General features: G+C 38.9%; 4 protein-coding genes across 5 annotated transcripts; 2 read left to right on the forward strand and 2 right to left on the reverse strand.

The window, feature by feature from the left end:
- Positions 1–763: 763 nt before the first annotated feature.
- LOC109083572 (proteasome maturation protein) lies at positions 764–2,484 on the forward strand. Its single transcript, XM_019098355.2, has 6 exons — positions 764–897; positions 1,381–1,481; positions 1,564–1,624; positions 1,838–1,939; positions 2,042–2,135; positions 2,325–2,484. The coding sequence occupies exons 1-6, from the start codon at positions 895–897 to the stop codon at positions 2,390–2,392; spliced, it is 429 nt and encodes a 142-aa protein (XP_018953900.2). The 5' UTR covers positions 764–894; the 3' UTR covers positions 2,393–2,484.
- Positions 2,485–2,526: 42 nt separating this feature from the next.
- Positions 2,527–6,837, reverse strand: ccdc82 (coiled-coil domain containing 82). Its single transcript, XM_042711062.1, has 7 exons — positions 5,945–6,837; positions 4,530–4,797; positions 4,290–4,382; positions 3,724–3,848; positions 3,400–3,570; positions 3,097–3,297; positions 2,527–3,009 (listed from the first exon to the last, which is right to left on the reverse strand). The coding sequence occupies exons 1-7, from the start codon at positions 6,488–6,490 to the stop codon at positions 2,944–2,946; spliced, it is 1,470 nt and encodes a 489-aa protein (XP_042566996.1). The 5' UTR covers positions 6,491–6,837; the 3' UTR covers positions 2,527–2,943.
- A 5,082-nt stretch (positions 6,838–11,919) lies between these two features.
- On the reverse strand, positions 11,920–14,702 carry LOC109083562 (sperm-associated antigen 16 protein). The gene is made up of 2 exons (XM_042711504.1): positions 14,069–14,702; positions 11,920–12,665 (listed from the first exon to the last, which is right to left on the reverse strand). Exons 1-2 carry the CDS (start codon positions 14,685–14,687, stop codon positions 11,920–11,922), a joined length of 1,365 nt encoding a protein of 454 aa, XP_042567438.1. The 5' UTR covers positions 14,688–14,702.
- A 2,986-nt stretch (positions 14,703–17,688) lies between these two features.
- Positions 17,689–21,770, forward strand: LOC109109235 (aristaless-related homeobox protein). 2 transcript variants are annotated; one of them, XM_042711064.1, is made up of 5 exons: positions 17,689–17,877; positions 18,317–18,824; positions 19,266–19,310; positions 20,475–20,771; positions 20,883–21,770. In XM_042711064.1, exons 1-5 carry the CDS (start codon positions 17,739–17,741, stop codon positions 21,118–21,120), a joined length of 1,227 nt encoding a protein of 408 aa, XP_042566998.1. In that variant the 5' UTR covers positions 17,689–17,738; the 3' UTR covers positions 21,121–21,770. The 2 variants fall into 2 exon arrangements, with proteins under 2 accessions (XP_042566998.1, XP_042566999.1); XM_042711065.1 differs by having other exon boundaries at positions 20,900–21,770.
- The last annotated feature ends 3,014 nt before the right edge of the window (positions 21,771–24,784 follow it).

Here is a 24,784-nt window from a genome sequence, read left to right on the forward strand (position 1 = left end):
ACTATTCTGACGATGCTTTTCATACTTTTCTGGACCTTGACAGTGTATTTTTCTTGGCAGTCTATGGGACAGTCACAAGCCTCCTGGTTTTCATCCAGAATATCTTAAATTGTGTTCCGAAGACGAACAAAGCTTTTACGGGTTTGGAACAGCATGGGGGTAAGTGATTAATGACAAAATTTTCATTTTGGGGTGGAGTATCCCTTCAAGGCTGGGGCACTGTGCACTAAATAAAACATTAAAGAATTGTTAAGGCTTGTAGAGTCTCACTATAAGAACAGCCTTAAGTATGATTGAAAGAGCACAGGTTATAGTTATTTTAGTCTTTTTAAGGGAAGATGGGCTTTATTATAGGTTATGATGGATAAGAAGGATTTTTCCTCTTCTCCCCTCCCTCTTCTTTATACCCTGTAATTAAATTCCTCAAAACTACAGGAATAACTTTGACAGCTAAAAATTGTCCAGACTTTATAAAATAAAGATTTCCTCTTATGTAAAATACACCTGTTATTCAAAATTATAACATTGTGTTGAGTAATAAGCTTGTACAACATTTTCCAAAACACCTGCACATGAAAATCAGATAACAAAGGCCGTTTTAATTAATTAATGGGTCAAAATCGCATCTTAAAATAAAAAAAATTCCGCCAACACTTTGGAAAAGATGAAAAGGAACACAAAACCATAAAAACTGTTCACTTACAAACATTGTAACCATCTTAACGTAATAACCTATAGAATTAGATTGTGAACCTACTTTTTGATCCACACTCCGGAACAGAAGGTGGCGGTAATGCGCCAATAAGCTTGATACCAACCGCCGTTAAAAAAAAAGAAGAAGAAGAAAACCGGAAGTAAATTTATGCTGATCGTATAGACAAACCTCGCTTGAAGATGGTAGTGTAGTGCTCCAGTTTGTTATTAAGCATTTTGTTCTTTTGTTGCACTTTATAGGGTGGATATGTGTGTTAATTTTATGCTCTTCATACAGTGTGTAACGTGCATGTACCGTTGATAAAGTGCTTATTTGTGCTCTGCCGTTAATTAGCTAGCTAATATAGCGTAGCACAGCAGCTCGTGTTTATTTATTTCAGGACAGAATAATTAGTTATAATTTACCCTTTGATGTCTCGATGTTTTATTCGTTGCCGTATTTAAATGTATAAATATCAGAATTTATTTAGTTACTAAGCTGCTAGCTCCTAAATAAATTGTGATACGTCATGGCCATATACTTTCAGTTTGTAGTCTTAACTGAAGAGACTGAAATATGCATTAATGTGATGTGGTGACTGTCTCATTCAGGCCATTTTAACGTTGTGTTTTTTTACATAAGCTTCCTTTTATGAAAGTTTCTATAATACTATGTGTTTTGTGCAGAATACCCGTGGCCTGCGCTCTCAGTTGAAGGACAGTGTCCCTGTGACAGGTCTGTGTCCACAGGCGGGTCCTTATGGGGTTCAGGACTCTCTACGCAGAGGGTATGTTCTGGCCACATAAACCTGTAAATGATTGTTTCTGCCCAATTTATATTCTAAATCCTTTATTTTGATGCGATCATAGGTTCTCAAGTGTAAAGAATGAGCTGCTACCAAGTCATCCATTGGAGCTTTCTGAGAAAAATGTGAGTAGAATTTAAGATTTGGCTTCTTGAGTGCATTGCTAATGTACATGATCCTACAAAAGACATCTAAATGTATAAATACATGGGGGAGAAATGATACTGTAGTAACTGTGTGTGTTCTTTAATTTTGCTCTGTACTTATTTTTGTAATTACAATGTAACAAGGACACCTTAAAACAAAGTGTAACACCAGCTTGTATTATGTGAAATCAGTTTCAGCTCAACCAGGACAAGATGAATTTCAACACATTAAGGAACATCCAGGGTCTCCACGCACCCCTCAAACTACAGATGGAGTACAGAGCGGCTAGACAGGTATTGTGAGCAAGTGTCATAAACATGTAAATTATACTGTAAACACCCTATACTCATTATGGAAGACTATTGTATTTAAATGTTTCACTTGCTTGCTTTCAGATTCAGCGTTTGCCCTTTCTGCCAAGCTCAAACCTGGCCCTGGATACCCTCAGAGGTACTGATGACACCATTGGCTTTGAGGACATCCTCAATGGTATGAAGAAACATTCGTGATTACTCACACGCTTCCTATTAAGTCCTCAAAGTTATGACCCATTTAGTTCCTTGCATGGTGTTGCTTTATAAAAATATGGCACTGATGATTGCTGGATGTTTTAAAGTTGTTTTTGACAGCTATTTTTGTGCAGTATACTAGGTCTCATGTAAATTTTTTTACCCCCAGATCCTGTCCAGAGTGAGATGATGGGCGATCCTCACATCATGACCGAATACAAGCTTGGTGTCCTGTGAGGATGCCGTTTCTGCACTATTTTCACCCAAGCCTGTAGATTGTGTTATATGCATTGTTTGACCACAATTTCTAATAAAATGTAAAACTTGAATTCAGAAATTGTTGCTGCAAAACATGAACATTTAACAGAACCTGGTTATGAATCTTGTTTATTAAAAGAACACTGAAACACTGCAAAATTACTTTGATACATTTACACAGAAGCATTAGAATGAGATTATTTATAAATGAAGGCATAAAAAATAGCATAAAGATCTCCGAAAGCACAATGTTCCGTGTAAAATACACTTGTCTTTTTTAATCCTCCCAATTCGGACAAATTTGTTAGATTTTGGGTTATATTATTGTTTGTATATTCTCAGTACTGAATTTAGAACTATCATGCAGAAGCAATTTACACAGTAGTATGATTATAAAATTGAAATGCTAGATCTTAAAGGCAAATTTTTCAACAACTCAAAAGTTAGCCATGCTTCATATGCCAAAAAATTTATATATATATATATATATTTACAGAAATAAAACCGCCATTAGGGAAAATTCAACACTTTCAATCCAGCTTTTCTTCCTGGAAGAAATCGGCAGAATTGAGATGTTCCTGAAACTTCTCATATTGCTAAATGGATAGAAAGAAAACATATTAAACACATACATATTTAAATAGCTTTTTAAAAAAACGTAAAAGAAGGTTACATATTCACACCTCACTGATCCATCCTCCATCCTGCAGTTTAGTAAAAACTTTGTTGACTGTGTCCTTAACTGGTTCATCATCCTCTACTGCATCTTCTTCCTTCTGAGCTTCTAAAGCTGTGCGACACCTCTCAAACAGATGGTATTTAAAGTGCTTCAGGGCATGGTAGACCTCGGTACGACTGGCACAGACAGAGCCAACAAAGAAACTCTGCAATTGTTAACAAATAAACATTCCATCAACAAGTGCTCGAAATTAGTCTTCAAGACAATTTATAGTTAAATTGTATATGTGATTTGCATGGAAAACAACCTGGGAATCATCAGGCATGAACTGGTCCTCCTGCAGGGTGTTGCTGTAGTACAACTGGCCAGAGAGCCGCACAGTGAAGCGCCCCGTCCTGTGAAGCTCACAGGCTTCGCATCCCTTCGTCTGGACCCTTGTCATCATAACCCGCAATCTGGGATAACATTCTACCCTTTCCTTTTAATAAACAAAAATGATAAAAAGACATGAAAGTAATCACCACACCACAATGTTTTTTTAAACTTCACATACAATTGACCAATAGTAAAGCAATCAATTATAAACATGACATCTTTTCATGAAAAAGACAGAGAGGCACAACGGGCTTACTTTGTAACGGTCTTTCCAGCGGCTCCTCTGCTTCAGGTTCTCCAGACGTGGAAGAACCAGTCGCTCATCAAAATGAAGCAATGATGATTTCATCTCCTGGGCGTATCGTTTTGTTCGTTCGCCACCTGCAGTCATTGACACGTCATATATATATACACACTACCGTTTAAAAGTATGGGGTCTGTAAGATTTTTTAATGTTTCTGTAGGCTGCATTTATACAATCAAATATATTTAAATAAAATTATATTAATATTGTGAAATATTATTACAATTTAAAGGAACTGTTTTCTATCTTCAGTCTTTAATGATCCTTCAAAAATCATTCTAATATGCTGATTTGGTGCTCAAGACATACTTCTTATTAATTATCATTTTTGAATATTCATATATTGCACAGATGTGCTGCTTAATATTTTTGTGGAAACCATTATTTTACATACTTTTTTCATAAATCTTAAATAAATGGAAGTTTCAAGTACAGCATTCTAAATGCCTTTACTGTGTCTTATAGAAAGTGCTCTAAATCCAGTGCTAAGAAAATAAGGAATAAATTGGTGAACATACTGTAAAGTGACTTGAGGAAACTTGAGTCCAGTACATTGATCAGCAAGGCTTTGACCACCACGTGAAAGTGGGTGAGCTGAGATCCTGTGATAACTGTTATGGGAGGTGAAACGAGATGAGATGGGAAAACAGGAAATGAGATTTTCAAATTTCAAATTAACTTAAATGTTACAGGCACATCTACACATACTGGGATTCCAAATTGTAAGCAAAACAAAAGCCAGAATCACGTGGTCTTACATTGGCGTGGCAGGTGAGAGAGAAAGGCCTTGTCTTTGGCCTCCCCCTCTTCCTCCTGATCTTCCTCCTTTTTCTGTTCATCTTCCTCCACAATAAAATCCTTCAGACTGTCACTACTATCAGCAAGTTTTTCCTCCTCACTGCTGTTAAGAGGACTTCCATTCTCTTCCACACTAGATTCATCATCAGAATCATCTGCTTTACTCTGCTCTTCAACTTTGTCCTCCTTGATCTCCTCTCTCTCCTCTTCTCCCTCTTCTTCTGAGCCCTGTAGAAAAGATCCAAAAGACAAGGTATCCAGTTATCAACCATTACCATTATTATTGTAACATAAATGTGTTCCACCTTACGCTGAAATTGCTAAAAAGTGGAAATTGTAAATGGCTGAAACTTTTTCATTTGTATTAAAAGTTACTCATGGATTTAGAAAAGTCACATGAATTAGATAATTGGTAGTTGTAGAGTAAAACAAAATACATTTGAGCTTTTCCTGAACCATGTGCCACAGAAACATTTGTTTTATATCCACAAATTCCTCAGCCCTAGAAATTCCCCATTAATTCTACAAGGAAAGTTATACATCATATTAGGTGTTGGATATTGTACACTACTCCTAGGTTTCCCCCAATCTTTATCAAATTGGACACACACGTAGTCTGTCTTGTCAAGCTGAATTCAGAGTTGATGATTATTTAAATTGTATGTATTTATATATATGTATTTGTATGCAATACCTCTGGACTTATAAACAAGTTGGTTTATGAGGGCAACTGCATATTTTAAAGCAATGGTCACCAGCAGCCAATCAGATTTCAGTGGCCAAAGTATAAAGTTAACAATGGCCAACTGTCACAAAACTTGTTGGACATTTTTTTTCTCTCAGTCACAGAAGACAGGATAAATAAATCAAATACATTACCATCAATATCACAAACACAATGAACTTTGATCAACATGTAAACTTCATAAATGAATCATTACTAGCCTAATTTATTTTTAATTAAATAAATTATGCACAAAATGACCAAATTTCAGCCCTGTGATGGACTGGCCACCACTTCAGGGTGTCCCCCGCCTGCGGCCCTAGATGCTGTGATAGGCTCCAGCCCCCCTGCAACCCTGCAGAGGATAAAGCGGTATAGAAAATGGATGGATGGATGACCAATTTTCCCAAAATTTGGCATACATCTGTAAATCATGCACCTGGGGTAACTTAACATGCTAAGTTTGATGCTGTTTGGTCAAATGGTGGCACTGTAACATCATGGAAATATGGAAATAGCAGTAGCTGCATGGCAAATGTAAATAATTAAAATATATGCAAACACAAGTGTTTTACTATGGACTAAAGTGGTTATGAAAAGTGCTGCTTGCTACTATTGTTCTTTTTCTTGTTCTGTCCTTAATCAACTTACCAACGTCCTGCGCCTGCGCCGCGGGGTGCCTGACTTTCTTCTCTTTGACAGCTCCATGAGTTTATTCTTCCTCTCTCTTCTCTTGGCGGCAGCTTCTTTCAGTTCTGTATCTCTCTTCTTCTCCCTCAGAGCCTCGTCCTCGGAGTCCTCCGGCAGCCTGAGTCGTTTTCTCTGCAACACTCTCCTGAGCGGCTCTCCGCCGACGTCGCTGGAAGAATCGCTGGAATAACTGTCATCTAGCGGAGGAGCGCTGGCGGATCTTTTCCTCTTTCGTCGGGGCACGGCGCATTTCTCGTCCGTCTCGCTGCTGTCATCCCCGTCGCTCTCGCGTGCTCGGTAAGAGCTGTCGGAGGTACCGGACTCATCCTCGGAGTTCTGGTATTCACTTTCTGAACTGACGCTCGTGGTGCTGGCGTACGAGCCCTCGTCGCTGTCATCCAGCATACGATCAATGGGATTCACGCGAGTCTTTTTCTTGTCAATGCGAGACTTGGGGGGCGGGCATTTTCGCCTTAACCCCAAAAGCTTTCCTACGCTTCTCATCATTTTTACGGAGAAAAAGTGACCCTTGATTTAACTACCGCGACAATTATTTTTATTTTAAACTTAATATATTATAGCCAGTTGTTATGTATCTAAAGGCACATGATCAGCAACAGGATACTTGCGTGCGCGTTGTCAATTTTACATTCCCGTCTCGTGGTTGATTATTATTTAGCTGTTTTTTTTTTCATACTTAATAATTGATCCGTGCATGCAGATGTTGATAAAGCTCTATAAGATCTATTGCTGTAATCAATATTTTACGAGTGATTTGAATAAATATGCTTATCAGCATGTATCATTCTGCTGTAGTCCTCCAAACGCGCCAATAACATGAAGGGGCGTGTCTGTGTTTTTGTATATACGCACTTCCGTCCTTAGCTTCACATCAGCTGGCACAAACGCGCCACCCAAAGACAAGGAGAATAATTGAATCCGATTTTTATTTGCAACAGGGGTTTTATCATTGTGTAATGCTTTTGCCTTTTCCTGCTTATTATTTTATCAAACTTTTTTTTTTAAGTGTGTACATGTGTATGTCTGTAATTTAATGTTAGTAGGCTACATCTGAAAAAGAGGTATACACATACACTTCCAAGCACAGTGAAAGAATATTTCAACCAGACTGTTATATAATACAAATTCAAACTAAAGGATGCACTATACACTTTTAAATACTCTTAAAGCTCCTACCTGCATTCAAACAGGTTTAATAATCAGGGCTTTCAGACCAAGTCACTGCAGCCTATAGTTTGAATTAGTAATATATAGCTAAACAGTTCGGCTGTAATATTCTAAAGAGGCAGCAGAGATTAAAGGTGTTCCCAATGAGTGCATGAGCACAATATATTCAAGCTTTGGTATATATAGAGTTCTCATCACTTGATGCTAACAGTGCTACTGACACTCTCTGCTTTATTCTGACATCTTGTTAGACACAGTCTGCCCCCGTTCTTTCAGGCCAGCCCATACCCGTACCAACTTAGTGTGTATCGTCACTCTTCTTTTCCTTCTTTGCTAATGTCTACACTGCTAAAAGGATATACTACCATAACAAAATTAACAATTTGTCTAACTCTCGCATGCTCTTTACATTTTCCTCCCCTCCTTCATTAACTCTAACAACTGACAACTTTCCCACATTCTTCATTAATAAAATGACAACCATCAGTCCACAATTATCCATACCACAAACTGTCAAACACATCTTACCAGCAAACATACACTTGCTCACATCCATCTCTCCACTCTCAGAGGCAGATGTCTCCAATCTGATCCTTTCCAATCATCCTACTTGTCCACTTGGTCTTATTCCATCTCATCTCCTTCAAGCAATTTCTCCTTCAGTTTTACCTACACTCACTCACATTATTAACACATCCCTTCCCACTGGTGTCTTTCCCTCAGCATTTAAACAGGCTCTGATAGCCCCACTACTTAAAAAATCCACTCTTAACTCAGGACTTTTAGAAAACCTCAGACTGGTATCCCTTCTTCCATTCATTGAAAACACTTGAACGAGTTGTGTTCAACCAAGTCTTTGCCTCTCTCACACAGAACAACCTCCTTGACAGCAACCAGTCTGGCCTCAGAAGTGAACATTCAAACGAGACTGCCTTGCTATTGGTTGTTGAAGCCTAAAGACTGGGAAGAGCAGATTCCAAATCTTCAATATTTATCTTGCTGGATCTGTCTGCTGCTTTTGGTATGGTTAACCACCAGACCTTACTGTCAACCCTCTTGGCAAAGAGCATCTCAGAACTGCTTGTGGTTTCAGCCAATCCATCACTTTATTACAATTTCTCCATGCAGCTAGGCGCATCAACCATAACACCTTCCAGGACAGCCAGGAACCTTGGAGTTGTGATTGATGATCAGCTGAAATTCACAGACCATTGTTAGAAATACCAGGTCCTGCAGATTTGCCTTATATAACATTGGAAATATCAGACCCTTTCTTATGTAACATGCTACACAACTTCTTGTTCAAGCTCTTGTTTTGTCCAGGTTGGACTATTGCAATGCTGTCTTGGAAGGTCTTCCCAGCCATTTCTATCAAACTTCTGCAACTAATCCAGAATCCAGCTGCAAAATTAGTCTTTAATGAGCCGAAAAGAGTGCATGTTGCACCTCTGTTCATCAGTTTGCACTTGCTACTGCAAGGGAACAACCTTTTTCAAGTAGTTGCATATGTGTTTTACATCTGTCCTGCAGTGGTTTCAAAAAAGTGAAAAAGTACAGTTCAGGCACACTTAAATTGTATGTGAAGATCACACCTGTGTCCTAACAGGACAACCACAGGTGCATCAGATTACATCAGGGACAGCAATGTACTGCTCTCTGGAGTATTTTGAGAAGGGCAGGTACCACGGAAAGCAGGCAGCAATGTGGTCGCTTGGGGTGCTGCTGTTTGCCATAATTACCAGCCTTTTCCCAGACAACAGTGACATCAGTTTGATGGATGCTGATGTCTGGTTCTAGCCAGGCTTCTCAGATGTTGAGAATGTCATTACAACAAAGTAGAATAATTGTATTTCTTAACCATACAAACAGAAAAAAAGAGTGTCTTAATAAGAGTTGACCTTATGGATAATGCAGGAATCTTTTCTGGTTTTACAGCTTAGAAAGCAGGTCTGAAGTTAAAGGTAAAAATCATACATCTCTCCCAATTTTCTGCACAGATGCTGAGGCTCCACAGAGGTTCCTGAATTGAAAGTCCCAGGATGCTCTTTTCATACCTTCAGAGTGAACTCCATCCCTAAATTTTCCTGATATTGCTGCTTCAGAACCTACTGAGGTCAGAGAGTTATAATGCGCCATATTGGCGGCATAAACTCAGAATCTTCCTCTGTTACGTATCCTACTGAAGACAGCTGTAGAGAAGATGCAAGAAGACGGATTTCCCTCTTGGCGTTCCAGCATGTCGAACATTTGCACGCTGTGTTCGGGACCCATCGAGGCCCCGGACACCCACGTGTACTGCATCCGTTGCCTGGGTCTCACCCCATTCCTCCCCGACATGGACATCGAAGGAAAGGCGTCACGGCTTCTAGAAAGGAAGCCGTCCCGAGGGAGCCCCTCTGTCAAAAGCCTAGTTCCTGACGGGAGGGTTCAGAGGAGGAGAGTGCTAAGCGACAAGCCCACGGCGAAGCATCTGAGATGTTCTCCCAAAGTCCCCTTGGCGGTTGCAGGCGACTACGAGAATGTCTGTGTTGTGTATGTTCAAAATGCAATAAAGTCTGACACCCTCAAAAAAAAAGGGTATTTTTTTCCTCCTCCAGTGATAACAGCTGATAACAATGTACAACAGGTAAGTACCACTGAAGATCATCAAAAAACAAATAAGTAATGGGTAAAGCTGGAAAAGATTTTTAAAGGGCTCATATGATGTCGCTTAAAAGAACATTATTTTGTCTATTTGGTGTAATGAAATATGTTTATGTGGTTTAAGGTTAAAAAAAAAACATTATTTTCCACATGCTGTACATTATTATCTCCTCTATGCCCCGCCTTTCTGAAACTTGTTGTTTTTTTACAAAAGCTCATCGGTCTGAAAAGTGAGGAGAAATGACAAACAACAAGCGCTACTCTACACTGCTCAAAACTCGCGTTTGAATCATTGGTGGCAAATCCTTTACATATGTAAACGTACTTACAGACTGTGAGTAAGAACAGCCGGCATTGTAGTCTTCTCTCCCAGGATCAGAAAACAGTCCTCCATATAATGGGCTGTACACATCAGAATATTTGGTTTGAACTGTTCTGGAATAGTGCTGTAAATACAACTTAACCACTGATTTCTAGTTTATCGTCTTTTGGAAGGCCAAACAAAGTATTTTTGCTTTCCCAACAAAACAGCATCTCCACAACATGGCACCGGCGGCAACAGCGAGAATCAAAGTTACTTTCGTTCTTTGCGTGAACATTTGGGCGGTGTTATGCAAATCTTCCCACATCATGACGTAGACATGTGGGGGCATGTTTGAAAGAGGCGTTTTAGGAGGGCTCGGATGAGTCTTAACTTTTATAAAGAATATCTCTTAGAGTTTGACACTTTAGTCTTTGCAACTTTAGGGATCTTATCTATTCACGAACAGCTTGTAACACTCCAAAGAGAAAGGAAAACTTGAAATTGCATCATATGACCTCTTTAAAACACTAGGCATCATACACTTACTGACTTTGTAAATAGTGTCAAAGGAAAACTGGCCATCATACACTAAATGACTGAGGATCATATACTACCAGATTTTCAAGTTGTTCCAATCAAAACCAAAGTCCATTTAAGGCAAGTCATGTCACTCGGCGGCCATCTTTGAAAAGCCTCTCGGGCATGCAAGTGCAGCTTCTATCTCTTTGAATGGGGAAACATCAAATTCTACAAAACTGTTCATCAAGTTTCCAATTAAATTTAAAATTTGAAATCACCAATGAAATCTGACAACATAAATGTTGTTTCTTTTGCTCAAACAGTGTTAAAAAAAGCTTATTTTTCAGGCTAGACCAGCCATTGCACATACAAAGTCATAAGTGTGCGTCTCAGAACTTTGACAGTTTCTATAGCAACCGAGACTTCTAACGGCAGTTGCAATGACTGACTTTACTGATTAGCGATTGGCTCTTTTATTCAGAAGGCGGGACTTCCTTTGATCGAGCGGCCATATTGAACGTTGCACTTTTCCACTTTCAAAACTATACTAGTGACACATCTTGGGTTTTCTTTAATCTTTGTCAAAACAAACTCATGCAGGGATATTGTGCCTTGTTGTTATGAGATGTGTGACAAATGAAAACAATATGTGTTCTAAAATTGGCTGAAAATATCAAACATGTTTGATCTCCTCCGACTGAATGGAATCACAGTCTGAAAATCATAGCTAAAAAATTGGAGTCTGTGACCATCATACACTATGCAATTTTCTATGAATTCTGTCAACTTAAATCTGTAGACTGGTTCTGACTTTCGGCAAATAGCATTAAAAAACCATAATGAATCCAAACTTTTGACAGGTAGTGTAAATTCACATTGCAGTGAAAATAACTAGAATACCAAGGAGAAAAGCTATATCAGATTTTTATTTGCCACAAGGGGTTTTACATGTTTAATTGTCTGAATTCAAAAACATAGAAAATATACAGAAAATATAGGAACAGGAAAATATGTAATTACAGACTGAGAGCAGGTTATAAAAAAAGGGTGAATACAAATTAAATAATAAGAACATAAATTAACTGTTGTCTACATTTATGATTATTATATGAGTAAATAAAGGTTCCCTTATGCCTGTGAATGTAAAGTTCCAATGCACACACACACAAACACACACACACACACAAAGAAAGAAGTTAAATATTTTTTAAGGAAAAAAGTATTTCTGTACATTGCTTTTAATAGTTGTTTAATTTAGTTATTTAAATCTTATCATAAACTTCTACCAGAATTTAGTGTTAGTGTTATCCATAGAACAAGAGGCCACATAATCACCACAGGAATGGAAGGAACAAGCCCAGGTGGTGTGAATGTGTCCCTCCAAACTGAGCACACATCGACCTTGAGCAAAGTCCCAAATTTTAACTGTGGTGTCCCCACTTGTGGTCCCCAAGTAACCACCGCTGGGATGGAAACTACATGATGACAGCCAATCAGTGTGCCCCTCGCCAGTCATGATCATCTCTCCCTCTGGTATTCCCCATAATCTCCAAAGCTGGTCATCACTTGAGGAGGCTACTATCATTTTACGAGGATGGACAGCGAGGAAGCTCACTGCCATCGTGTGCGCTTTAAAAGACTTGAAGAGAGAGAAGTTGGCTGATTTGGTGTTGAGTGAGGAAAGAGCTTTGATTTGTGGCAAGTAGGGATTGACTCGAGTGCTTGCTGGGAATTCAGAGTCTTTAGGATGCCTTGTGTTTTTGTTGGGGTCTTTTATAGCATCATTTGATGCAACATTGTCATATGACAGTTGTGCACATTTTTCTGGACTCTTCTGTATTTTTTCTCTTTGATGTGGCATTTTAGGGGATTCTAGAGCTGTTCGGGTTCCTGTGAAAGAATGTGCAGTACATAGAGAGCTGTCTGTGATCTGAACCTGGCTGACAGCTTTGTCTCTCTCCAGACTAACCAGCATCTTCTGCCATACAGCTGCCTGATACTTCTCATTTAGTTGTCTAATAAAAGTACCTCACATTTAAAACAATCTAAAAAAAAAAAGTTAAATAAACGTTACAAAAAAGTAAAACCAACTCTACATAGAACCATAGCATCCTGAAGAACCCCTTTAATGCTGAAATGCTTCCTTGTGTCAGAGTTTAGGGTTCTTTATTCCCGCCCTTTTGTTTTTCAAATTTGTAACTGTCAAAGCACTTCATTACTTAGTTTCTGGAGTTCAGTGATCCAACTACAGACTGTCAACACACTCTCAACAGGTAAATGATTTCATTCTTAAATTTAAATACAAATTTAACTTTAAAATTGCATCTGGTTTTCAAACAAACATGTTATTTTCTCTTCTTTTTTGATCACGTGAGTGTGAGCAGCTCTGGCTTCTCCACTAAATAACAGAGACATTGAATTTATAATCCATATCATTAGATTTTTTTAATATTTATTTATTTATTACTAACAGAGGCTACAAAAGATGGCTCAGTAGGCCTACTGATTTTCTGGAGTTCAGCTATCCAACTACACAGACTGTTAACACACTCTCAGCAAGTAAATGATTTCTTTCTTAAAATGTCTATAACTTTTAACTTTAAAATTGTAACTGGTTTCTTACAAATCATGTCTTTTTCGCTTTTCAGTTTAAGAGAACATAAGTGTGACCTGCCCTGTTTAGTTAAGGATACTTCTCTCCTCTTCACCACTAAGTAAGTAACAAAAATATTTAATTTATGGTCCTTTTTTTTGTTTTGTTTTTACAAAAACAAATGGAAGGACACACACTGTAACTCTGAACTCAATTGTGTATTTCAGATGCTGTCACATCCTACAACCTCATCATCTGCAGAGAGAAACAGTCACGCAATCACACCTAAATACACATAATGATGGACTTACAGGCATCATAGAGGATTATGAAAATACAGTATTTCACTGGAACTTGGTCTTTATTTCACTGTTTCAAGTTTCTATTTTGTTTTACTTCTTAAAGTATTTATTTATGTTCAGTGTCAATTGTCCTTTATTAATGTATTCTGCTAATAACTGTCATTTTTGGTACAAATTCAAGTCATTAAAAAATAAAAGAACTTAATTGACACATTGTTATTGTTTTTAGGGAAATCCTTACAGACACTGCAGGATATTGTAATGCCAGGCAGATAGAGGAGTAAAAAACAATATTAATAAATACATAAAGATAATATTAATAATGATACAAATATTTTAATATACTAATATTAATGAAAATAAACATTAAAAACATTAAATCATTAAAAATGCTATTTATAACACTATTAAGGTCCTATATAGCATTTTGAAGCATGGTTCTTTATGGAACCCTATAAAAAGGGTTCTATTTAGCACTAAAAAGGGTTCTGCTATTGTTACAAGCCGAAGAACCCTTTTCTGGTACTGTTTAGAACCATTTTTCTTAAGAGTGTAGTGTTTATTCAGCTTTTTAATGTCCTCAAAAAGTCTATTCTTCTCTTGAACGACACGCTTGTGCTGCATCCTATGAAAGTCCCTCTCTCTTTGAAGTTTTACTATGGTTTCTCCAGCTTCAAATGCAGCCTGTTTATAACTATCCCGCTCTCTTTGTACGTTTTTCAGCTCGTTGTCCAGGAGCTGGTTGTGTGTGTAGACATCAGAGACGAGTTGCATTACATCTGTTTTCATTAAGCCTTTGTGTCCCATCTCAAACCACTCGATTTGGAAGCAGTCTGATGTTCTTTTCATTCCCATTTGTACCAGATAATTGCGGAGAAAGTTGTCCACCACCTCTTTAAGTATTTTAAGAACTGTATGTTTCACCGAACTGACCCTCTGAGTCTGTGTTGTGATTTTGGTGGCATCAGTTTGATCCCGCACTGCTTTAACATCAGTTTCCAAGTCCTCTTCCCCCTCTGGTATGATGAGTTTGTCATCGACAGTCACTTCGTCGTATTTATAGTCACTATAGTCAGAGTCTTCTGGAATTAAAACTTTCCCGAGGTAATATGGGCCTTCAACGGCCTCTTCTGCTACCTCGTACCTAAATGCCATTTTTCACGTCTCTTTCTTGTGCCATACAAAGTTGTGTATTGTTTCCATGGTGACAATTAGACCATGACCAGGAGTATGTGAAGATAGTTCCATGTTATTTTTACGTGTTTTATTTCAAATGCACCTATGGATTAAATTATAAAATATATAAAATTGACACAAAACTATTAACTATGGTTTTATAAAAACTTAATAAAGCAATACACACAGGGATGGATTACTGACCGGGCCAATGGGGCCAGTGCCCAGGGCCCCTTGACTACCAAGAGCCCGAGGGGGCCCTGGGCTTTAATGTTGCGTGATCCAGTTTGGTACGAAAAACCCATAAACAATGAAAACAAATGTTTATTTATGCTTGAATATATGTGTCCCTTAGCCTATACAATGCCTCTTGAACAAGGCTCTTGGTCTGTGAGGGCTCTCTGGCACTCCTGTTACTATTGGGCCCTGTAAATATGAAGGCCTCCAAATCTTTTATAGAACCAGAGCTGTAGCTGGGGTATCCGGGGCCCAGTGCAGGTAGTTGCTGTGGGCCCCCTTGAAAACGTGTTCTGGAGGAGGGACCCTTCAAGCCCGGGGCCCCTAGAAATGTCACCACCTTTTGCCCCGCTAGCAACGGCCCTGTGAAGAACCATTGTCTGTCCCATCGTGTTTCAAATTTCTTTGTGTAAAGGGTATAGGGAAAACTAGGGTACAACGGGGCTAAGGGCGTCCCAGGGAAAAAGGCACCTTTGATATTATTTTCATCTAAACCACTAGATGGCACAAAAATGTGGCGTAGAACTTTCCAAAACATTTGCTTTTCAAGATGCACGTGTGTATTTGTCTAATCCTTCACACGATTGCGCACAGCAGCACAAAGTTGATTCTGTGCTTACTAGATCCAGTATTTTATGTTTTTTTAAAATGTTGTAGATTTAAATAAGAAACGGTAAAATTAATGCATATATTTTGAGACAAAGGTCTTCTTTATGATTTTCAGTTTTGTTTAAGATAATTAAAGCAACATTTTTAAATAACAAACAAATATGTAAAAGTATGGCATTTGGGGTAAAAAGGGCCCCTGCTGTTAGGGCTAAAGGCACAGTAATTAACATAATAATTAATAGATGTCTGACTTTTCCATTTGTTGACATGACATGGTTAAATTCAGATGGTAAATATCATATATTATGTTGGGTGTCCATATAAGATATAATCACCATGTTTAGAATGAAACCATATTATTAATATCATATAATAAAATATCATTTGTTTTTAGTACTGTAAATATATATTATATTATTGGATCTCCTTCAATACTTTCAGAATTTTTACTAATTAAAATTATTTTTGTTTCTGTATTTTAAAATATATATTTTTATTTTAACATATTTTAATGATACTATATTTATTGAACAAAAGATTTTATTTTATTTTTCAAAATAAGCAGAAAATAGAACAAACTTTGCTAAAGTGATAGTTTTAAACAAGTATTAACTTAGACATTATATATAAAAAAAAAAACATTATTTTAGCTGAAGTATTTGTATCAGTATGTGTGTGGGGTAAAAGACCCCTCTTGCCACCTCATACATTTATAAGATTTTTTAACAAAATAATCAACTTCAATTATTTATTTTCACACAAAATATTGCGCTCCATTAATGTTCAATACAACGTATATATATATTTCTGCAATTATACATTTTAGGCCCAGTGAATAGCACATTTTTTTCTTAAGGTGGGCCTTTAGCCCCATTGTACCCTGTCAGAATCAGAAAGAGATTTATTGCCTTTGCACACACAAGAAATTTGTTTTGGTGACAGAAAAAGCTTAAAGTGCAGACTCTGAGACAACAGCCGTACAGAGATAGTAAAATTAAAAATAAAGATAAAGATATGAGATTAAGGGGCATAGAGCCAGCAAGTGAGTCTGTTTTAGAACAGTAAAGATTTTAAATATTTTTTTTTTATGATGCATTAAATATGTGTATATATGACAGTTAATTAATTAAAGACGTGTTTCATACGCCTCAATACGCGCATTGTTGATTATTCGTTAACCGGGGGGTGGGTGGGGGTTTGGGGGGCTTGGAGATAATTGGCCCGGGGCCTTTGCAATTCATAATCGGTCCCTGAATACACAGTAGATGGCGCTCAAGGACCAGTGAATTTCTTTCTTTCTTTCTTTTTGCTTCTTTAAATGTGCACGTAAATTCAGGGGTAACGAATAAAAGCACGGTAGGTTTGTTAGTCAATACAATTGGAAGCAATACAAGCAATATTGAAATATATTTTAACTAGGGTGGCCATATGCGCAGTTCATATGGGATTAATATTACCTAGAATATCCAGGTTTTGGCTGTTTGCACTGTGCAGGTCTATCGTTGTGTGTGAAATTCATGAGAACAAAGCTGCTGGCTCCCTATGCTTTCGAATCGCTCTCGCACCCACCTTGGTGTCTTTTTGATCGGTGCGCAGCGACGCTTCTAGTCTAACGAACGAACAAACACGTGCGCATATTTGCATCGCTTTGATCCTTCCCTGTAGAGCTCACATTCTCACGCGCAGCCCCACGATTGGTCAACTATATACAATACCTGCATGTTATTGGTCAAATTGCTTTGGATGTTTTAGGCAATATTAAAATCCTGGCGAGGACGTAGCCTATCCCGTATGAACGGCGCATATTTCAACATATAACATACACAAAAAACAAAAAAAATAAAAAAAAATAATATCAAAATTATAATAAAATTATTAATTACATATTATTAGTGACAGTCTAAAGTAGTAGCCTAATGTTTACTATGAAATCTGATAAATGTGTAAATAAGTTAAGAATTGAAAAAAGTTAGAATTTTTCAGACAAAATGATAAGTAGGCTATCTTTAAACTGAATCACACAGCCTGAGGCAGAGTCTTTCATCGGTGAACCAATCAGATGCTGTATGAGTTTTGGAAGACTAATCACCATAACAAACATCAAAGCCAGATAAATTATCAAAGAATCAGTCAGCGAGAGCACCGGGACGCGCGCCCAATGGATCACTGGTTTCTGTAGCCTTCATGAAAGCCAGAGATATGAGCAACGAAGCAGAGGGGGATAATCCAGACCAAACAAACTGCAAATGTAAATCACATACCCTGTTATCCTCGTACTGCATCGACAGTATTCTAGGAAGGAAAAGTCCCTTAAAAGTTAAAGGTTAGTAGTTTCTTCTTTAATTTTGTGATTCTGTTTTAATTGTTTTTACATATGCTATCCACTGAATTGGATTATTTTTGTAAACTCAACAATAGTTTTCAATAGCTAGAAGCTACTGCCTTACATTAGAATTCATTTTAATTGTCTACTTAAAATAGCCTAGGTTATAAGTTCATTACAGTGTATCAACTACTGCACACTATTTGCTATAATTATTTGCAATAACAATTTGCAGTTACAAGTAGGCTGTAGCGTACTCTTTAAATACGAAACAGGCAGGTTATTAAATTATAGTATAGCCTACTATGGACACTAAAAGTGGTCTAGCTATTAGAGGAGTAGGCTATTCTATGGAAGTTTAATTAGATTTTCAAAATTCTTACCTTTAACATAATTTATCCTGTTGATAATTATTTAGATAAATTATTTTTGCTCACAGCAACACCAAACAGTTTGTGGCCCCTTCAACCAGACATGCACCTGCCGCCGAAGCTCCGCCGCCCCTTCGCCCAGTCCACAAACCACACAAAAGAAATACAAACAAACGAAAACAAAACAGCTGGCCCACACACACACACAGCTTGTGAAAAATTAAAAATTACAGAGGCCTCGCTAGTAAACATCAGTCGTGCTAGATCGTACCAGGAACATGCTTCTCTGCTGTCCTGTAGAGACGCATCCAGTCCCACACCAAGACCAGAGGAGGAAGAAACCGACAGTGAAAGACTATGTAGAGAGACATCTGTGTCTCCAGGTCTAATGGGACTGCAAGAACGAGAGGCATATTTGAAGAACAGTGAGGAAACTACTTTATCAGTGGGAAGTGACACTGAAGATGGGATGTTAAAACGAAAACAGAGGAGATACCGGACCACATTTACCAGCTATCAGCTTGAGGAGCTGGAAAGAGCTTTTCAAAAGACTCACTATCCAGATGTTTTCACAAGGTAACGCAACACCAGGCACAACTTGTAGACGAAAATGCTTTAATATTATGCAAAAAAAAAAAAAAAAAAAAAAAAAAAAAAAAGTGATTCGTTGATGGCTGTAATGCCATTTTAAGTAGCCTACTAGTAGCCTATTAAAATCAGCCATATGAAAATTGAATAGACTTAAATAAAATAAAAATAAAAATCCTACAAAAATAATTTAGAGTTTATCCGTTGTATTTATTTTTTATTTTAAGCCTATAAATTATTTTTTGTCGCTGTTTCTTTTCGTTACATGAACAGTTTCAATAGCACAGGACCTGTTAGAATTTGTATATTTGTCACGAATGTAAACGAATAAATTTTTTTTTAATTTTAGTAAAATTCATTGTCAAACTTAGTAAAAATCTAGATAAAGACTCGACCTAGGCTACAACTTGTTTTTTCTCTCTAATTTAAGGAGGAATTAGCAATGAGACTTGATCTTACAGAAGCACGAGTGCAAGTAAGTCACTTACTTATTCATTTCACCCTTTTCATCATTCACTATTAATCTGTTCACTTTCACTGTTCACGACTGGGCACAACATACTTCAACAAGAAGCATAAAAAAAATCACGTCAATGAATTCTAAATTCTTAAGGTCACCGTTAACTCTATTACATTTATATTGCAAGCATTTTTTATTATTAAATTCTACATTAAGCCAGCAAAAATTCATGCGCGACAGGCTATCAGAAATATAAGATTCATATTAAACATACAGCCATTCGTATCTGATCGTCGCTACAATTTAGGCTACTTGTGGTCTTGAGTTCAGAAGCTTTTTTTTCTCTCGATACACTGTATATAGCCTATATGGAAAAAGCACTGTAAATCTGTTATAGTAAGTCAGATTTAAACCGGGAAAATGGCGCAAGATAAGATGTTCGTTTATTTAGCTGTTTTGGAGAATCGCATTTATTTACTTATTTATTTTTTTAAAGAAACTAAAGCACGCCATATACTTGCACACATTTTGGCCTAGAAATTTATTAATGCGTTAATGCTAATTTCGCTTAACATTTCCACTAAATATATATTTTGGACCCCCTTTAACTACCTTCATCAGTAAACAACTCCGTGTTAAAAGGGACCGTTCACCCAAAAATGAAATCATCATTTACTCAATCTCCAAGTATTGCTTTCTTTCTTCTTCGGGATTACAAAAGAATATAGGTCTACTTTATAAACATTTTAACTGGTTTTCCCCCAAACAATGAAAGTCAAAAACCTTGGACCACGCTGACTTTCATTGTAATGTTCATTTTCCTGTGTTCCATAGAAGACATCGAAGCATCATACAGGTTTGGAAAGACTGTGAGAGTGAGTAAATGGCAGAATTCTTCTTCTTCTTCTTTTTTTTTTTTTTTTTTTTTTTTGGGTGAACTGGTCCTTTACAGATATTCTTATAGATACAAAAATAAAACAAATTATTGTATTACTTGTTATACCAAAGATTTTTCTATTTAAGACTAGTCTATAAAACAGCCCTTAATTTTTCTGGTGACTCTAAGGGGACAATAGCTTGTTGTGACAATATTTCTTTACTAAATTTACAATTAAAAAAAAAAAAAAACATAAAAAACTCCTAACTACTTGTAATTGACAAAAGCATTGTTTCCTCTCAGTCTGGTTCCAGAATCGACGAGCAAAATGGAGGAAAAGGGAAAAGGCGGGGGTCCAGTCACACACTCTAAGCCTACACTATACTGGAACCCCCCCTGCTGCACAGTCCTTGTGTCATTACCTGAGTGGGAATACTTTTGTCCCAAACCCACATCCAGCTATTGATTCTTCTTGGCCTGCCCCCCTCCAAAGACTGGCTCAGCCTCCCCCAAACCCTGCCTCCCCTCATGGCTTCAATGCTGTGTTAGGGGCGGCCATGTTTAGACATCCCGCTTTCATTAACCCCACTTTTGGAAGGTGAGGTTCATCTGCATATTTAACACAAACCATTGTTTATTTATCTTTACCTAATACATACCTTTCAAACATCATAATGGTTATAATATATTTTGTTACATTTCTCATCAGACTTTTTACAAGCTTAGGTCCAATGGGACTGCAAAGGATACCCCTTCCTGCCATCGAGGGTCCAATTCAACGCTCCCACCTCACCAACAACCTTCTCTCCTCTTCCCCACCCTTACCTTCATCTCCAACGGTGGACCTCCGCGCTTCCAGCATAGCAGCACTGCGTCTCAAAGCAAAGGAGCATTCTGCTCAGCTGACTCACATCACTGCTGGAAAGGCTGGAAAAGAGGAGTGCTAATACTCACTCCCACTTGAGAGATGGCAAAAGACCAAAGTTAAGCAGACACACTGATATCTGGAGATTTATTAATAGATACATTAATAAAAACATAGGTTTCGGTTTGTGGAAGTTGAGCATTAGCATTCTAAAGCTTTTTTCATTTGTTTATTGTTGGTTGTTAAAGAGTACTGACTGTTTGTTTTTGTTTGTTTTTTTCATTAGTGAATGATCCTTTTAAGTTATTTCATCCTGTTTTGCATTAGTAAATTGATACAACAACCAACAAACAGGCATACGGGACAAGCTGCTTTTAATCTGTTACAAATTTAACACTTTTTCAAGATTTGTTCTGTAACAGTAAAAAGGATGTGTTACTCATGTATTTATTCTGCATCAAACTGTATTGGGAATTTTTTAAGGCTGCACTTTCTGCGTTTGCAAAATAGTACTAAAATAGTTTTGGTATGGTTATGTTGCCATTACAATAAGCTTTATTTATATTTTGTTAACCCAATGAGCCACGATTCAGGGAAATAAACAAAATATCCATATGCTTCTCTTGATGAATTAGCCAGGGAAAATAAGATAATGTGAAAGTAAAAAACAGAAACGTTTTGGGTTGTCTTAAAATTCTTTCTGTATTTAATGCTTTAAATAAATGGAGGATGGACAGGTAACATAATTTATAAAGGGTTACTGTGTAAATTTCTGACCTTGTAATCTGAATTTTTTAAACACTTTGCATCATCTTATAGCTAAAAGAAAACCAATTATTTTTGGGGGTTTTTTTTGAGCGTTTTCAATCAACCTTTCTGCAACCACAAATGTTGTATTTCAACATTATTCCGAATTGTTCGCTAAATACTCGTCTTTAGTTGGCGGATATAGGCTATCAGTGTTTTGGTTGAGCGAGATAGGCTACTGAACAGATTTCGCTCCGAAAATTATTAACGGAATTTAGAAAACATCTCGGTTACGTATGTAACCACAGTTCCCTGAATAGGGAACGAGATGCTGCAGTGACGTCACCGTATGGGAACACCCTTTGGTGTGACGAATGTCTGAAGCCCTGTGCCATCTCGCCAATCCTATTGGCCAAATAATGCTTGGCACTGCCTTACGCATGCGTAAGCATAGTATACCCGGGCGCCGCGCGCTATTTCGCTCAGATTTCATGAACTGAAGAGAAGAACGCTATCAGGTATGGAACGGGCCGGGAACGCAGCATCTCGTTCCCTATTCAGGGAACTGTGGTTACATACGTAACCGAGATGTTCCCTTTCATAGGTCACTTCGATGCTGCGGTGACGTCACCGTATGGGAACCCTATACCATAACGCCTGACGTACCTGATAGCTGGGATCCAAGGAAGCATCTGCTCAAGCGGAGAGAACCCGGGAGCCAGGAGCCGTCCTTACATCCAGACTGTAAAACTTGATAAAAGTGCTCGGTGAGGACCATCCTGCCGCAGCACAGATATCAGCCATAGAAGATCCACTGAGGGCCGCCTGAGAGGAAGCGACTGCTCTAGTGGAATGAGCTTTGACTCCTAGAGGCGAAGCGAGACCGCGCGCCTCATAGGCTAAAGATATTGCCTCCACCAACCAATGGGACATGCATTGGTTTGTGACAGCATGGCCTCTATTCTTGTGTCCAAAACAGACAAACAGCTGGTCGGACTCACGCCATGAGGCTGATCGATCGACATAAGTCTTAAGCGCTCTGACAGGGCAAAGACTTAGATCTTCTGATCCTGTCCCAGCAGGGGGTAAAGCCTCCAGGACCGTCTGCTGAAAATGAAAGGGGTTCGAAACGACTTTAGGGACATAATTAGGCCTCGGTCGCAGCAATACCTTCACAAAGCCTGGTGCAAAATCCATGCACGACGGGGAAACAGAAAGAGCCTGTAAATCCCCAACTCTCTTGAGGGAGGATAAAGCCATAAGAAGAACTGTCTTCAAGGTCAGGATTTTATCCGGTACGGTTTCCAAGGGCTCAAACGGATGTCCTGATAGACCTTGCAGTACAATAGATAAATCCCATGAGGGAACTCGCACAGGGCGGAAAGGCCTCAGCCGTCGCGCACCTTGTAAAAAGCGAGAGACCAGCGGATGACGGCCCACTGAAGCACCATCCATATATACGTGGTTAGCTGAAATGGCTGCCACATAAACTTTCAAAGTTGCTGGCGTTACTCCATCAGAGAAACGGTCTTGAAGGAACTCCAGTACTGAAGCCACTGGGCAGTAAACTGAGGTCTATACTACGAAAATCACACCAGGTCGTAAACAGCTTCCATTTGAAAGCATATAAGCGTCTCGTAGATGCTGCTCTGGAATTCATAATAGTCTCGGAGGTTTCCGCAGAAAGACCGGGACATATTAACTCACTCCGCTCAGAGGCCACGCCCACAGTTTCCACAGATCTGGCCTCGGGTGCCAAATCATCCCTCGTGCTTGCGATAGTAAGTCCTGTCTGAGGGGAATCTCCCATGGAGAGCCCACTATTAGACTGACCAGTTCCGCAAACCACGGCTGTGTGGGCCACCACGGAGCCACCAGCAGCAGCTGCTCCACTCTGTCCAGCCGTATCCTGGACAACACCGCTGGAATTAAACGAATTGGAGGAAAAGCATACAAGCTGGTCCTGGGCCAATCGTGAGCTAACGCATCCAAACCTAGGGGCGATGGAGGGCATAGGGAGAACCACAGCGGGCAATGCGTAGTCGTGCTCGACGCGAATAAGTCCACTCTCGCCTCTCCGAATATCCGCCATAAAAGGCTCACCGTCTGTGGGTGTAATCTCCATTCCCCCTGCTCCAGAGTCTGTCTGGATAGCAGATCCGCTCCGACGTTCAAACGTCCGGGGACATGAACTGCTCGGATCGATAGAAATCTGTTCCGAGACCAAAGAAAAATACTCCTCGCCAGCCTGCACAGGGGGCGAGAGCGTAACCCTCCTTGATGATTCAGGTATGACACAACCGCCATGTTGTCTGACCTGAGTAGTACATGACGGCCGGTCAGCAGATTTGAGAAATACTGGAGAGCTAGAAAAACTGCCAGTAGTTCCAACCTGTTTATGTGCCAACCGCGTTGTGTCGCTGTCCACACTCCATGAGCTGGGCGCCCTTGACAAACAGCTCCCCAACCGGTCAAAGACGCGTCCGTCGTGACAGTCTCTCGGGAAGCACAAATCCCCCAGCCGAACTCCGGCTAGAAGGAACTCGGTTGACATCCACTGTTTTATTGACATAACACACCTCCGTGTCACCGAAATCGTACGATGCGGAAAACAACGGGGTGAAATGTTCTGACTTTTCGTCCACCACTGAAAAGGGCGCATGTGAAGTAAGCCCAGACGAATTACAGGGGATGCCACTGCCATCAGACCTAACAGCCTGAGACACAAACTCACCGTCACTGTGCGGCCTACTTTGAAGTGACGCACGCATGACGTGAGAGACTGAACGCGCGGGAGAGATAGTCTGGCTGTCATCGCGCGAGAGTCCCAAATCTATTCCCAGAAAGGTTATCCGTTGAGAGGGGATTAAAACACTCTTCTGGAAATTCGTGCATAAGCCCAGGCTGCTTAAATGATTCAGCACTAAATCTCGGTGAGAGAGTGCTTGAGTCTGTGATTGAGCTAGCACCAGCCAATCGTCCAAGTAATTCAACACACG

This window comes from Cyprinus carpio, chromosome A21 (assembly GCF_018340385.1).
Source record: "Cyprinus carpio isolate SPL01 chromosome A21, ASM1834038v1, whole genome shotgun sequence".
NCBI lineage: Eukaryota > Metazoa > Chordata > Actinopteri > Cypriniformes > Cyprinidae > Cyprinus > Cyprinus carpio.

What these genes read in the sequence shown, in the direction of transcription:
- LOC109083572 (XM_019098355.2), top strand. An exon ending in AGTACAGAGCGGCTAGACAG is followed by an intron (nt 1,940 to 2,041) that starts GTATTGTGAGCA and finishes GCTTGCTTTCAG; the next exon opens with ATTCAGCGTTTGCCCTTTCT. An exon ending in CTTTGAGGACATCCTCAATG is followed by an intron (nt 2,136 to 2,324) that starts GTATGAAGAAAC and finishes TTTTACCCCCAG; the next exon opens with ATCCTGTCCAGAGTGAGATG.
- ccdc82 (XM_042711062.1), bottom strand. Translation starts at nt 6,490, where the DNA reads ATGATGAGAAGCGTAGGAAAGCTTTTGGGGTTAAGGCGAAAATGCCCG. An exon ending in CTCTCACCTGCCACGCCAAT is followed by an intron (nt 4,383 to 4,529) that starts GTAAGACCACGT and finishes CTCCCATAACAG; the next exon opens with TTATCACAGGATCTCAGCTC. An exon ending in TCATGCCTGATGATTCCCAG is followed by an intron (nt 3,298 to 3,399) that starts GTTGTTTTCCAT and finishes TAACAATTGCAG; the next exon opens with AGTTTCTTTGTTGGCTCTGT.
- LOC109083562 (XM_042711504.1), bottom strand. Translation starts at nt 14,687, where the DNA reads ATGGCATTTAGGTACGAGGTAGCAGAAGAGGCCGTTGAAGGCCCATAT. An exon ending in CTACACTCTTAAGAAAAATG is followed by an intron (nt 12,666 to 14,068) that starts GTTCTAAACAGT and finishes TTTAAATGTGAG; the next exon opens with GTACTTTTATTAGACAACTA.
- LOC109109235 (XM_042711064.1), top strand. Translation starts at nt 17,739, where the DNA reads ATGAAAGCCAGAGATATGAGCAACGAAGCAGAGGGGGATAATCCAGAC. An exon ending in CTTACAGAAGCACGAGTGCA is followed by an intron (nt 19,311 to 20,474) that starts AGTAAGTCACTT and finishes TTGTTTCCTCTC; the next exon opens with AGTCTGGTTCCAGAATCGAC. An exon ending in ATTAACCCCACTTTTGGAAG is followed by an intron (nt 20,772 to 20,882) that starts GTGAGGTTCATC and finishes ATTTCTCATCAG; the next exon opens with ACTTTTTACAAGCTTAGGTC.